This window comes from Doryrhamphus excisus, linkage group LG4, assembly GCF_037039965.1.
Source record: "Doryrhamphus excisus strain RoL-2023G ecotype Guam linkage group LG4, RoL_Dexc_Guam_v1.1, whole genome shotgun sequence".
Lineage (NCBI taxonomy): Eukaryota > Metazoa > Chordata > Actinopteri > Syngnathiformes > Syngnathidae > Doryrhamphus > Doryrhamphus excisus.
In genome coordinates this window covers 15216009-15231934 of record NC_136360.1, presented here as the reverse complement: position 1 = coordinate 15231934, position 15926 = coordinate 15216009, and the positions used below count along the sequence as shown (strand labels likewise).

The 15926-nt window shown below is 44.9% G+C and overlaps 2 protein-coding genes across 2 annotated transcripts in view; one reads left to right on the top strand and one right to left on the bottom strand.

Annotated features, from left to right (window-relative positions):
* Positions 1–4456, top strand: part of nr5a2 (nuclear receptor subfamily 5, group A, member 2) — a 54371-nt gene extending 49915 nt beyond the window's left edge. The window contains exon 7 of the mRNA XM_058073029.2: positions 2966–4456. Coding sequence (XP_057929012.2) covers positions 2966–3213 — 248 coding nt within the window. The 3' untranslated portion in view covers positions 3214–4456. The remainder of the gene's footprint in view (positions 1–2965) is intronic.
* A 314-nt stretch (positions 4457–4770) lies between these two features.
* The window catches only part of LOC131129460 (adhesion G protein-coupled receptor D2), a 71093-nt gene continuing 59937 nt past the window's right edge, over positions 4771–15926 (bottom strand). Inside the window, 1 exon segment of the mRNA XM_078789925.1 lies at positions 4771–6011. Coding sequence (XP_078646051.1) covers positions 5913–6011 — 99 coding nt within the window. The 3' untranslated portion in view covers positions 4771–5912.

Here is a 15926-nt window from a genome sequence, read left to right as displayed (position 1 = left end):
CATGCCAATCACCTGTGACATCACATCCATGCCAATCACCTGTGACATCACATCCATGCCAATCACCTATGACATCACATCCATCCCAATCACCTATGACAACACATCCATGCCAATCACCTTCGACATCACATCCATGCCAATCACCTATGACATCACATCCGTGCCAATCACCTATGACAACACATCCATGCCAATCACCTATGACATCACATCCATGCCAATCACCTTCGACATCACATCCATGCCAATCACCTATGACATCACATCCATGCCAATCACCTTCATGTGTTCACATGTTTGGTAGATTTTGTACCAAGGCTGAAAACGTGCATATGTGCATCTATGCATCCATGTTAGGTCAGGGTTCCATTTCCAACATTGCCATGCAAAGCAAGATCCATGCTAGGATGATTTGGTGTGGAACAATGCCAGAGCCCAGAACTCAACCCCAATAAAAGGCTTTGGAAGGAAGTATAGGAAGGCCGTCTCAGCAGGCCTCGCAGTTGAGTGGCAGCAGGAAAACGTGTGTCGTGTTTGTTTGGAGTCCCGCTTTGTCACCCCGCCTCCTGCCGCCACACACACACACACACACACACACACACTCCTTTCCTGTCCTCCTGGTGGCCTTAGTTAGCCCCCCCCCGCCGTGTCACCCAGAGGTCAGGGTGAGCACGACACGCCAGACAAGAGGAGTGCAGATGGTAATAGCATGCTAGACTGCATGGTAGATGGAGGTGCCTTCAAGGAGCTGCTCCTCATTCTCTAGACCTCATTAGCTGCTGATTTATCTCCCCCTCCTTCCTCCAGTGCTCCCAGTAGCTGCATATGTGCGTGTGCATGTGTGTGTGTGTGTAAGCTGGTGTACATACGGCAAGAGAGAAATATGGTGTGTATTTCCATGGATTAGTGTGTGTGATAACGTGTGTGTCTGAAAAGTAAGAGAGATGAAGTGGTGGTGTGTGTGTGTGTGTGTGCGTGTCACGTGTTGTGTCGGGAGGTGTCAGATAGACGTAGGGACGCCGTCCTTACGCATTAGCCTGCATAAGCACAGGCAACCTGGGGTCAAACGTATTAATAAAAGATCACACACACCTCATTAGCGATTCTCCAGCCCTGCCGTTGATAACGATGACAAGTCGACACGCTGTAGTCCAGCATTATCCATTTAGCACATTTTCCACTTGTCTTGCAATAATGTGCGGAAGCCCCCAGTGAGCTTATTATTGTTATTGCAGAGGAAAAGTGCTTGTGGCGCACACAGGTAGGATTTGGGTGGATGCAAAACAGAATTTACACAAGCAGCTAACAAGGAAGATGTTCCTCCAACGAGCAGTTCCACCCGCCCTCCCTTGCCGGAAAAGCGCTTCATGTGTGACCATATTGTTTGGATACGAGCAAAAAGGAGGACGGCGGCTCCCTGGCACCAACATGGCTGCCTTCTGCATAATTTAGCAACTCGTGGGGATTGAATCTCTCAGGAGCACCACCCCCTTTTTCCCGATTCCTTCTACACCGCGGCCCCGAGAGACAGAAGAAGTAGCGGGAAGCTAAACAATCCCATAAATGAGGTTATGGATGCCTCCTTTGTATTTGGACACATGTACAACATCATAAAATCATAGACCAAGTGTCGGCATCTGGCTAGAAAGAAGGCATCTGGCTAGAAAGAAGGCATCAGGCTAGAAAGAAGGCATCTGGCTAGAAAGAAGGCATCTGGCTATAAAGAAGGCATCTGGCTATAAAGAAGGCATCTGGCTAGAAAGAAGGCATCAGGCTAGAAAGAAGGCATCTGGCTAGAAAGAAGGCATCAGGCTAGAAAGAAGGCATCAGGCTAGAAAGAAGGCATCTGGCTAGAAAGAAGGCATCTGGCTAGAAAGAAGGCATCAGGCTAGAAAGAAGGCATCAGGCTAGAAAGAAGGCATCAGACTTGAAAGAAGGCATCTGGCGAGAAAGAAGGCATCAGGCTAGAAAGAAGGCATCTGGCTAGAAAGAAGGCATCTGGCGAGAAAGAAGGCATCTGGCTAGAAAGAAGGCATCAGGCTAGAAAGAAGGCATCTGGCTAGAAAGAAGGCATCTGGCGAGAAAGAAGGCATCAGGCTAGAAAGAAGGCATCAGGCTAGAAAGAAGGCATCTGGCTAGAAAGAAGGCATCAGGCTAGAAAGAAGGCATCTGGCGAGAAAGAAGGCATCAGGCTAGAAAGAAGGCATCTGGCTAGAAAGAAGGCATCAGGCTAGAAAGAAGGCATCAGGCTAGAAAGAAGGCATCTGGCTATAAAGAAGGCATCAGACTTGAAAGAAGGCATCTGGCTAGAAAGAAGGCATCAGGCTAGAAAGAAGGCATCAGGCTATAAAGAAGGCATCAGACTAGAAAGAAGGCATCTGGCTAGAAAGAAGGCATCAGGCTATAAAGAAGGCATCTGGCTAGAAAGAAGGCATCAGGCTAGAAAGAAGGCATCAGGCTAGAAAGAAGGCATGTTGGCTGGAAAGCAGCTTCCAGGTGCACATGGGACTTGAAAGGACTTGGAGCACTTACTGGAACTTGGTTTTCTTCTTCTTCTACTTTAGCTTCCTGGTCCTCGTTGCTGGTCTTTGTGAGTATGAGGAGTAGTGCTTGATCTCAGCTTCCCCCTCCTGCGTGCCTCCATTTCATACAAGTGTGTCTCACTTATCACCTTCCCCACTTCCTGTTTCTTGCACTTCCTGGTTCATGCTGCATTTCCTGCTAGGACATTTCAGACCTCCCACAGGAGAGGAAGTTGGAGTTTGAACTTAGCAACATGCACATGAAAAGGAAGCTGGAAAGGGTCTGATGACATGCGAGCCCGTTGCGGTTGACTGCCGCCATGTTGTGTAGGATCAACTTTATTGGCAAATGTAGTTTCAAAATAAAATACATGAAAAGAAATTGATCTTTCTCAAACATAACATGCAATAGCTCCAACACTTTGTCGTTTTCTCCACAGATGTGAAGAACCTGGAGAACTTCCACCTGGTGGAGAGCGTCCAGGAGCAGGTGAACGCGGCACTGTTGGACTACGTCATGTGCAACTACCCGCAGCAAACGGACAAGTTCGGTCAGCTGCTCCTGCGGCTGCCGGAGATACGAGCCATCAGCCTGCAGGCCGAAGAATACCTTTACTACAAACACCTGAACGGCGACGTGCCCTGCAACAACCTGCTCATCGAAATGCTCCACGCCAAGAGAGCTTAGGAGGGGAGCGCTCCCGCTTTTTCCCACATTTGTCCGTGCGCAGCCAGACTGACTGACTACGTGAGAAGGAAGCGGAGGAAATGGAAAAGAGGAAGACCCGGAAGCAAAGCAAGACGTTTGTACAGATGTTGACTGTGTCGGCTGGACTCTCCTCATTGGTCGGTACTGTACAGACGCCGCCGCAGACGCCATCGCTTTCTCTCACCTGCAGGCCGCGGCAGCTTGACCAAAAGTGGGAGAACCCACCCATCAAGGAGGAAAGAAAGAAGGGATGAACTTCTACTTCATTGAACAAAATAGTTCAGTAAGAAAAAAGAAGACATAATCCGTACCTCAGACGGTCCGGTTCACTTCATATTAGGAATATTTCATACGTATATACATTTCTCCTGCAAAAAACTCCCTCGTATGATTTGAACCCCCTCAAAACCTTGATGTTGGACGTGGACTTGGCCCGCCTTTGTCCGGATAGACCAAAGCCTGCCGCACAACAGAAGGGAATCACAGACAAAATCAGTATTATTTTGAAAAAAGTCCGAAAAAAAATATTGTGATGTCACAGTTACGTGAGTCTTGCCTTATTTCATGACCATGCTAGCTAACCGTGCAGATGTGAAAGAAAAGATGTACAAATATATATAGAAAATCAAGTATTCATGTTGTATGAAGGATGCGTTTACGTTCATGCGCTCGGTGGGAGACGAGCGTGCCGATGATGCAACGACTCCTGAGAAGATGACATCCACGACTCTATCCGCCTTGATCGCCTGTACAGTGTTTGACTTTCATTTGACTTTCAAGCAGTACTTCAATGATGTCGGGAGACACGACAATCATGAAGGAATCACACATGTTCATTTCCATGCGCTGGCATTCATACAGTACTACAGTATGAGGTGGAAGTATTGCTGTTAGGCTTCACTTTCTTTGTATCGTCCATATCCTTTACCTCTTTGATGTACAGAATGTTACGCTTAATAATGAAAATAATTTATTGCTTTCCATCTTTGTGTTACATGACGTGAGGTTTTGGGCGCCACAATAAATTTGTCTACTGTAGAATCCTCCGCTTTTCTTTCCTTGGGCTTGGATTAGGGGTGTCCATGCTGGCGCCCGGGGGCCCTGTTTTATAATTGGCCCTCGGAACGTTCGAAAAATACAAAAAACAAGAACCTTTTCAAAAATGGCTAGCATGAAAGAAAAGGAGCAGAGGTTAAGAATAAGCAAGAAATATCTCTGAAATATTCAACGAAAAAAGTGAGAAACTGTATGAATACTATATGAGTATAAACGGTATTTTGGTCAAATTCAGTTGGGAAAAAGTTATGATATGACGATAATAAGTCAAAATATGACAATAAAGTCAGAATGGTCAAGCAGGAAGTTGTAATATTTGGTTTGGAAAAAAAGTGTAATGTTGGGCTAAAAAGTCCACATGCACAATACACTTAAAATACACTTAAAATACACACCAGTATCACGGAGATGACATGCAGGCTGGTTTTCCATCCGTCATCATCATCCATCCTCCCATCAATCCTCCCATCCATCCATCATCATCCATCCTCCGATTCATCCGTCATCCATATGTCATCCATCCATCCTCCCATCCATTCATCCATCCTCCGATTCATCCATCATCCATCCATCCATCCAACCATACATCCATCATCTATCTATCCATCCATCCATCCACCCATACAGATGAATCTAATCTTGCCTCTATTGGATCATGTACACACAGGCTGTATATCGTACATGGGCACCCAAAGTGTGGCCCAAGTCCCATTTATTGCACAGGGCTCTTTTTTATTGGCCCTCAGTACAAAATATAATTAAACCAGAAAATAAAAAAATAACAAGAGACAAAATGGGTAAAAAGCAGAGATTTGACATGAATAAATGATGAAGAGAGTGAAGAACAAATGGCGTTCATTTGAAATATTAAAGACTAACATTTTAGTCATAATATTATGAGAAATAAAAACAACAAATAAAGTTGCAATTTTGGTTGTGAAAAAGCTTAAAAAAAAACAACTCTGCATACCAACATGGCTGGTTTCTTAAGTCTGTCCTTAAAGAAGGCCCGGACATTCCTGCTCTCTAACATGCTGACGACAGGCGGGGCTTCTTCAACCACTTCAACAAAGCAGAAAAGATGAAGATGAAAATCATTTTTATTTATGATAATCAAGAGGAATCAGGTTGCTCCGTTCAGGCGCTCCTCTCAACGACCAATGAGGATGCCTGATCACGCAGCACGGAATGACCTGATGACCTGATGAAATGATTCAACTTGTCCACGCTTCCATCTTTTTCTTCAAACAGCAAAACAAACGTCATTTCAAATGTCCAAAACAAACTCCAGTCCCTGAATGGTGTCCGGGAAGTCTCCAAGTGTGCGGATATCCGACTTGGCATCATGCCCCCACCCCCCAATTACTGTCATTTGATATGATATACAGTATAACATGCTAGCATTGACTTTATAGATACACATGACGAGAGATGTGGGTAACATGAGACTAGTTCATGAGGAACCAACCCACCTAACCCTAACCACTTCTTCGGAAGTTCCTCAGGAGTTCTTCAGTTCCAACACAAAGACAGCTTACCTAAATACTTTTGTCATGATCAAATGCACAGCAACAGAAGAAGAAGAAGAAGAAGAAAAGGAGAATGACGGCGGCCACGTCCTTCTATGCTGAAGCTGAAGATGAGAAGCAGGAAGCGGTGAACTCCAGCTCCATGGGGACGTGGAGACTACAGCCAGCATCCACGTGGGAGGAAGAGGGCTCCTGTGTCCAATGCAAGAAATGAGTTTATCAATAACAATACGCTGAGGAAACAACATATTCAATAAGCGAGGTTTTAAAAAAGATCCCGTTTGATATTTATCATTTTATCATTTATCATATTTATTCCATCCGGAGAAAGATCGGACTGAATGTATCCAACCTGTTGTTGAAGACCTTCTCCATCATTTCAGACAGTCGCGGTTGTCAGGAGACTGGCCGGTAGTTTGTAAATTGGTGTTGTCTCCATTTTTAAAACTTGGAACTAGCTTAGCTGTTTTCATTTTGTTGGGAATTTTCCGGTCTGAAATGATAACTGACTCATCTTCTACCATCTCGTCGATTACCGTTTTTCGATTCCAGTTGATGTTTTTGCTGTACAAATTTTTGACAATTCCCTTTTTTGTTTCTTCTTTCAGAAACATGGAATTAGGATTCCTTTCTATGGTTTCATTCCTTTCCTCCATTGTCCTTGGCTTTGGAATCCCTTCTTCCAGTCTGGGACCAATATTGCCAAAGTGGTAATTGAACCTTTCAACTGTCATCCATATCATCATTCCGGGTGTTTCCCACCATGAAATAATCAGGGTAGTCGCTCTTTTCCCACTTTTCCCAATAATACTATTTGGAATGGCTGTAGTATTCCTGCTTATACGTACACTAGACATACTACTACTACTATTACTAAGACCGTAGTCTTACATGTTCTTTTTGCTTCTTTAGTCGGTTGAATGATGAAGTTCTTGTACAGCATGTTCTTCTTCTTCTTCCAAGCATTGCTGAGTCCTTTTGTTTTTCTTCTGCTTCTTGGACCTTTCTCTCCAGGGACGGTTCTTATCGTCCAGCTTCATAGAAGTATGGAGAAGGTGTTGCTATGCTTCATCCACGTCTTTGTCACAGTACACACCCTCCCATGTTTGTTCTTCTAGTAGGTCCTTCTTGAAGGTGTTGACCTTTTTTAGGCAGGGCGTATCACAAAAATAATTAAGAAGCACAGATTTATAGAGATGGTCTGATGATGGCTGCCGCTGACGCATTGGAAATTAGAAAAAGATCCAGAAGTCCGGTCCAACTCGCCAGCGTATTGTTCTGCAGAATAAAGCCTGCTGGTCAGACACCAACCCTCACCTGGAGCTCGGCTAGCAGCGCCGGCCCTCCTTGTCCATAAATGCCTTCCACCCCGCCTGCTCTCACTCGCCCGGAATTTGTATAAATAATGGATATAAATTTATCCACTGACTCTAACAAGTGCAGCCTGAGGTGGAAATACTCAGAAATGCATGCGGTGTGCATCCCCAAGGTGGACGGCAGCTCCAAACGGCTGGAGTCCGGATAAGCACATAGATAGCCAGAAAAAAAGGGAAAAAAGGCCCATAAATAAGTTGCCAAAAGCAAGATTACACACACACAGATGGAACGCTCTCCGTCTGTAAACAGCCTTTCCTTCCCGTCGCACAAACAGCCGCTAGTCGTGTCTGCCGGTCCGCTCCGGCTTCTCCGCTCTGGAAACGCGGCGCTCCCGTTTGCCCGGATGCGCTTTCTGCATGGGAACGCACTCGCACACGCACATGCACACACACTCACTCACACATGCACACGCACTCATGTACATACTCACACATGCACATGCACACGCAAGCTCCCCAAAGAATGCTGTCCCTTCTAAGTGTTCCTCTGAGTCGGGGAGAGGTGGCTTTGGGAGGAAGGAAGAGGATTATTATTATTATTAGTAGTAGTAGTAGTAGTAGTAATAGTAGTAGTAGTATTTTACCTTCAAATGAGCAGCGCTGTGTTGCACACTCACTTCAAAAACATGAAATATGATAAATATGATATATGCATGTATATAGGCTGGGATAGGCTCCAGCATAGCCACCCTCACTAGAGGTCGCGGGGAGAACATGCAAACTTCACGCAGAGATGCCTGAGCGGACCCCGAGCGTACTCGAGCCCGGGTTTCCTAGCTATGTGGCCTGCGCGCTAACCACACCCTACCGTGCAGCCCTGGATGAATGGATGGATGGATAAAATATGGAAATATGATCAGGAATTTCAATGATGGCTTTTTCGTGGTTGGCAACTGACTGCCTATTGGAAGGCATTCAGAAGATGTAGTACTCTACGCTGGCCACTAGGTGTCAGCAATGGGACCGTGGGAGGTACGCTGGCCAGGAACTCTTGTCTTTTTTTGTCTTATTGATGCCAAGTATGTCTTATTGTCTGTTATGGTGTCTGCTATGTCGGCTAATAGGAGTGCAAAGGTGGCTATAGGGGTGTTATTTCATGCCTGGAGGGCTCTAATAATGTTTTTCAAGAAAAGGTCATTAGAGGGTCATAAACAGGTTTTCTGTACTCCACAAATACTCCTACTATGTGGTAAGGTAGTTATCATGGTCGGCTGTGGAACGTGTTAAATGTTATATTTGCTAAGTATTTATCGTGAATGCAATCTGCGTTGCGTGTCTCGTCATATGATGTTCTATAATAAATCCTCCGTGTTTAGCAACTGATTCAAATAGCCTTGTGTGTCTGGGCATGTGAGTCTTCCCTTCGCTGTCTCTGTCCGTCATAGGAGAAGGAAATAATAATAATAATAACAACAATAGCCCCTCCCCTCGCATGTGTTGTCGTCTGGAGACATTTCTCTCGACGTCAGGCTGTACGGATTTGTCTCCTTGCACGCAAGGTTGCTAAACCATCCCCGGCTGTTGTCAAACAACTCGTTTCCTTTCTTATCTCGTTTGAAACCAGCGACAGATTTCCCCTTGACATCACAGTCATTGATATGAAATATCTGTAAATCAGAAAGCAGAGTATTTAGCAGACAAGTAAAGTATTTGAAAGAAAAAGCGAGGGTTCTCCAACAGAGTAAATAAAGCCAAAGAGCAGAAGTCTTCAGAGAGGCAATTAGCCAACTTTCAAACCGCTAATGGCAGCGGCGGTACCAATTGCTTGCCGACCTGACGGCCAAACTTTACACATGTAAGGATGAAATGAATAGGCAAGCATTGTTAATGGGAACACCGGTCATTGTTATGCAAAAGCATGACTGCGGCATGCTAAACAAACACACAAAGATTTGGAAATGGAATGGTTTGAAGGCCACTGGCGTTCCATTTCAAAGCATGCATTATACATCATTGTGCATAAAGAGGAAGCCTACAGCGCTATGATGCTTTTTTCCATCATGATTATCCTTTAGAAGTAATTAAAAGGAGAGCCATAGAGGGAGAGAAAATACAACTTTTAAGCACCTGAACCTCGCTGCCAGCATTCCATTAATTGCCTGCACAATGGCGTGAGCCTTTGGAGATTTTTCAATTTCAAAAAATGAGGAGCGCGCATTCAGTGGCGCTCATGTTATACCGCCACTTAAATCCTACAGCGCTCCCATAAAAAAGGACTCAAGGTTGCATCCAATTGAAAGCCTCCAACTACAGACACTTCAAAAATCCATTTAGCAAGCAGGGGGTCATCCAATTCAATAGCAGTTGCTCTGTTAAAACGCTCTTTTAAAAACAAACACACACACACACGCGCGCCTTCTGTGTTTGCTCGCCTCCATTGTGGCAAAAATTAACCCGGCGCATCGAGAGAGCGAGACACAAAGGCCTCGTCTTTGCAGAGCTCGGTGGAGTGGCGAAGGTCAACGCTTGATTGCATATGAATCTTGACCTCTGCGGCGACGGTGTCGGAGAGCGCTCCAAGGGACGGACAAAGAACGCCAACCTGGATGTAGCAACACGCTCTGCTGCATTCCCCAAAACGCCTTGTCTTTCAACACAAGCATGCGGACGAAGGAGACAAAAAATCATTCAAGGGGGCTCGTCGGTCAGTCGGCATGGGGACCGCTACGGGCCGTGGCGCCCATCTCAGCAACCTTTACACCAGCAAGGAGACCAGGAAATCAGCAAATGGCTGCAATAACAGCAAAAATAGCAATAAAGTTATGCTAGCCCTCGGACGGTGCTGGGTTGTCATGTGGAAGCTGGATGTTAATGTTTGTTCACGTTTCTACATCTACAAATAAAAAACTCCAAATGACTTAAAAAAATTGGTCAAGTAGTAAAGTAGTAGTATGGTAAAGTATTTATTACCACAGGAAACCTGTCACTACCGCCGTGGTTGGGCTGAGATGGATTCCTACAGTCAAACAGAAGCACGGACATCTTTGGGGAAATGGAAGTCCCTCTAACGGTGGAATGTCAAAGGTTGATCACGTCTGAGGTCACAGCGTCTTCTTTGATGCCAAACCAAGGAACACGCGGTGAAAAAATAGATTCAGCAGAAGGAAGCAGAGACAGGTGACGACCTCGGCTCGCCGCCCATAAAACCACATTTCAGTCCCGCGGGATCACCGGCGGCCTTGATCCGTGTGACCCGCCGCTGGAGAGCAGTGTCATGGACGCAAAGCGGGACCGTCGGCCCCTTAGCGCCTCCACACGCGGCTTTACCAGCTATGGGCATCCATGCATAATCCCATAATCCTACTGTAATATTGCTACATCATAACTGTAACAGCCTATTGTAATATTGGTATATTCTACTGTAATATTACTATTATATGCTACTGTATGATTGTCAAAACTAGAATAATGTAATATCCAACAGCAATGTCCTACTGTAATATTATTATATCATAAATATAGTGATGTAATATCCTACTGTAATAGTGTTATATCATAAATACAATAATGTAATATCCTACTGTAATACTGTTATATCATAACTATAATAATGTAATATACAACAGTATATATACTGTAATATTGTAATATCCTATTGTAATATTGTAATATCCAACTGCAATATTCTGTTGTAATATTGTAATATCCTACTGTAATATTGTAATATATTGTAATATCCTCCTGTAATATTGTAATATCCCACTGTAATGTAATATCCTACTGTAATATCATATTATAATATCATAATATCATATTGTAATATTGTAATATCCTCCTGTAATATTGTAATATCCTACTGTAATATAATATTGTAATATCCTACTGTAATATTGTAATATCCTACTGTAATATCATATTGTAATATCCTACTGTAATATCATATTGTAATATCGTAATATCATATTGTAATATTGTAATATCCTCCTGTAATATCATATTGTAATATCCTACTGTAATATTGTAATATCCTACTGTAATATCCTATTGTAATATTGTAAAATCCTCCTGTAATATCATATTGTAATATTGTAATATCCTACTGTAATATCATATTGTAATATTGTAATATCCTACTGTAATATCATATTGTAATGTTGTAATTCTGCTCTCGCAACTTTTTTGGCAGGCGTCCTAAATTTAAAAAAATAGAGATTCCACAAAGCCTCAGAAATACACAGTGCGCCTGAACGCATCATGGGCACATGGTGCAGTGCTTGACAGGAGGATGAGAGAGGAAGAGGAAGAGGAAAAGAGGAGGTCCAGCCAACCTTCGAGGTTACTTCCATGTCACTGTGTACAGTAATGGAAGCAAATACTACTACTACTACTAATAATAATAATAATACTGCACATTGGTGAAGCGGAAAGACGTCTCCAGCAGCCTGCTTGGAAGGGACAAGGAAGACAGCCATGTTGACTGATGTTTGACGTCTCAGCTGAGGCTGTGTGACGCCCCAACATGGACACCAAGGCATTGGACACCAAGGCATTGGACTGCAGGCCGATCAATACGAGCCGCAAGTGCAAGGCAGGAAAGGCATATCGAAATTTAAAGGCATATCTTATAGATATATAGATATATATCCTATAGAGATGAAGATATATCTTATCTTCTACCCAAGCAGCCAAAAGGGGGGCTGGGCTCTCCCTCAGAGTCCAAGCACTGCTCCTCCACATTGCGATGAGCCACATGAGTCTGGGGCATCTGGTCAGGATGCCTCCCAGACGCCTCCGTGGGGAGGCGTTCAGGCCATGTCCAACCAATGGGAGGCCCTGGGGACGACCCAGATCCACTGGATTGGATGAAGTAGCCGGCCGGGACCAGGGAAATCTGGTCACCTTTAGGTGCTGATAGCGAGTGAAGCAGGAACGGAACTACTATTCATGCCTCCTGACCTGCATTCAGACATAAACAGGAAGTGTCCAACAGGAAGGAAGTCATCTTTTTAACAGCGGTGACAACAGCATTATGTGACAGTTGTACGGTTCACGCCATTTTATGAGCGTTATTTAAAACTTCCTTTACCACAGTTTGCCAACACACTGTTTAGTACAGGGTGTTTGTGTTCAGAAGTCATATTTTGGAGTACTAGTAGTACTAGGAACTAGTACTAGCAGTATTAAAAAAGTTTTTTTTTTTAGACTAAAAGCCTTCCTTCCACTGGATCTTAACTCTTCAGCTGCTTGTGTCGAATATTAACTCAGTCTGATGGCTTCTCATAGACGACCTTCTGGACACACACACTCACACAGCACAACCAGAGTTGTGCAACCGTTAGCAGCGGAAGAGACTGACACACTAAGGGGCGTCTGGGGGCAATTGGAGGCAACTGCCGGCTTTGATTCTTCCAACTTCCTCGCTGGTGATGTAGCGACACCCAGAGCTGTTGCTCTTAGTTTCCATACAATTTCCAAATCTTCTCAATTGTGATCATCAACTACGTCTCCGACGACGACGCGGTCCAAAGAACCAGGAGGACAGGATGCAGAGAAGAAATGGCCATTCCAGTTGGATGCATGTTACTGTGGGAACATTCCCTCGCAAACGTTCTTGTGGATGAAGGAAGAACATTTCCCAAAAGGCGTCTCTTCGTCTTCGTCCTCCCAATCGAAACATCTCTCTTCTAAGTCCACTAAAAGGGTAGTTTAACTGCACTGGGAGAAGGATGAGGCAGAGGATGGAGGGGGGGGGGGGGCGTAGGCCAGAAAGGAAGTGATTTAATGTCCAAAAAGACACGCACTTGTTTTCCTCCTGTCTCTTTCCTGTTGTGCTCTGATAGGGACTTCCTGTCCCCAGTGGGGGTGGATGAAGGTGTCATCTGTCCATCCATTGCACCCAGCTCCACCCATCTGCAGCCCATGGAAATATCAGTCTTCTCCTGTCCATCCCAATGAAACCAGTAAAACCAGTAAGAATGGGGTTCCAGAGTTCCACAAGGCCTTTACCTAACTGTGTGTTGAAATCCCAATCCATCCTCACGTACCTTTAGCTCAATGCTAGTTTACTGTGTTGCCGATAAAGGCCTCAACTTCCGGGACAATCTCTTCCTGTCTGCCTTCCGTTATTCATTCAACAGCATCTCTTGCCGCCCCCCCATCACACACCAATGCACGCACACCCCCACAGATGGAGGAAGCTCTGGCCGTGTCTGCCGAGGATGTGACACGTAGCGATGGCACATTAACGACGGCGTCCGTGACAGCGGCATGCATCAGCCTCGCTGAACAAAAGCCTGGTGTTTTTCATTCAATGTGGATTGTTGAAGTGAAACAATGCCCCGGCCCCCCCTGGGGGTCAGGGGAGGGTGAGAAAGGTGAGTCCGTCAGTGGAAGCGGCCCGGTGTTTTTTTTTTTTGTTTTGGGCACGTTGATCCCGTGGGTTCAGTGGGGTCGCATATCAGAAATATCGCTGTGCTGCAGCAACATCCGCCCTTTTCAGGTAACCAACAACAAAAGGGCAAAGACGGAAAAAAGCCTATAAAAGGCTATAAAGATGCAACAGGACAGAATGCTCTTCTTTCTACTCCAGACTCAACACCAAGGAGGGCCGGGGGGGGGGGGCTAGATCATTTCAGAAGAAAATAATAATAATAGCAGTTGTTCCCCACACTTCCTCCTGTCCCTCCCTTGCCAGATTGCGTAATAGCTAGCGGCGGCCCGGAGTCCCTGCAGCATAACAGTTGCACAGTGTGATGGAAAGAAAGAATAAAGTGTAAAGTGTAAAGTAGTGTAAAGGTGACTATCGGTGTGTCATGTCTAGAGGGCGCTAAATATCTTCAAAATATAAAAGTATAAAAATAAAATTTAAAAGTATAAAAATACTCCTTTATTAAGAAGAAATTGGCTCTGCAACCAATTAGCCACGGTAAACGAGGGATGTAAATCCAGCCAAACAACACATTGGACTGTCTACTCCCGCAGGGATACGGCGGCACTACAAGTCAGAGTTAGTGAACACTAATGGGGTCCAAGTCAGGGTTCTCCGCCCTTTCAGTGCAAAGCATCGTGTAGATAAAGGGGAACTTAAAAAAAAAAGTTCCCCTTTAAAGGGGAAGGGTGTGTATATTCATTCATTCATTTTCTACCGCTTTTCCTCACGAGGGTCGCGGGGGGTGCTGGAGCCTATCCCAGCTGTCTTTGGGCGAGAGACGGGGTACACCCTGGACTGGTGGCCAGCCAATCACAGGGCACATATAAACAAACAACCATTCACACTCACATTCATACCTATGGACAATTTGGAGTCGCCAATTAACCTAGCATGTTTTTGGAATGTGGGAGGAAACCTGAGTACTCGGAGAAAACCCACGCATGCACGGGGAGAACATGCAAACTCCACACAGAGATGGCTGAGGGTGGAATTGAACTCTGGTCTCCTAGCTGTGAGGTCTGCGCGCTAACCACTTGACCGCCGTGCCGCCCATGTGTGTATATATATATATATATATCCTTATTTTGTATTGAGTTGTGGACTCCTATAGAGCAGCTATAACCATAGCACACCATAACCAGCACGCAAAGCTTTATAGATCTTCCAGAATCTGGACCTATTCCGGCTGGATTTCTTTGGATTTCGTGCTTCCCGCTCCCAAATGTTAATGACGACTTCCAAACGCAACTTGATAGAATTTGATAAACGGTAGGAGTTGATAATAAAGGGCCAAATGTGGGCCTTTACATCCAGATGTGTTGGATCCCCGATCCCTTCTGAAACACCTAATTTCCACTTCCTGTATCTTTCTCTCTCGTTCTGCTGTCAGTGTCCATGGCTCACGTGCTACAGGAAGATGGACAGGACTAATGCATGTAGTAGCTTCAGTTTAGATTGGAGACGGATGTTCTTGTTACTCCATCTGGGTTTCAGCTTTGCAAGTGTAGTTGCCGCTTGTGCTGCTCTTGCTAGAACTTCACTTTTGATGCTTTTTGGTTGAGTATGGCTCCAAGGTGTTCGAGTGCTTGTCCACTGGATGTGATCTTTCTTTTGGTGTTTGTCATCAACTTTGTCTTCTCGGATTGATCTCCATGCCAAATCTGGATGATGTTCTGTCCAGGCGGTTTACCAGGGTGGCGAGTTCCTTTTCGTTCCCAGTTGTCCATCCACTCCGTCCAGCCCAACTGCATACTGGCCCATGTTCACTAAAGTGTGAAATGCCCTTTCCTTTGCTGGTAGGGATTCAGGAACTCCAACCAGTCGCCCCGATGGTGGCTAACCCAATCTCTGATCAATGATTACTTCTAATGAAACGTCCTCTTGGCCTTCCTCCCAGTGGCTGTGATCTAGATCTACGCTCATAGAGTCCACTCATGCAGAGCAGCAGACCTTTGGCTGGTGATCAGTGATATTGATCAGGCTGAGCCACAGCTTTAAGCAGGGCTAATTGATCAATCAGCAGTGCCTGCTTTGGATTAATGGAACATGATCCTGAGTGCGTGTGTGCGTGTTTGTGAGATAAATAAACACACAGAGGGAAAGATGTGTTGCTTATCTTACCTGAACATTTCCAAAGTCGAGCAAGATAAGCTGATCAGTTGAACGCTTTCTTTCAGTCTGATGTTTCAATTCAAGTGAAGAACGTGACATTGATAGAAAGGCATCAAATAGAAGGCGGCACCTTTGGAAGCTGTTCATGCGTGTGCTTTTCACCATGTGCATGTAAAGGTGACGTCTACCTCTGCTCAGAGAGTAGCTTGTGTGGATCCTTAGCAGAGAAATGTTGTAAAAGTACTTGAT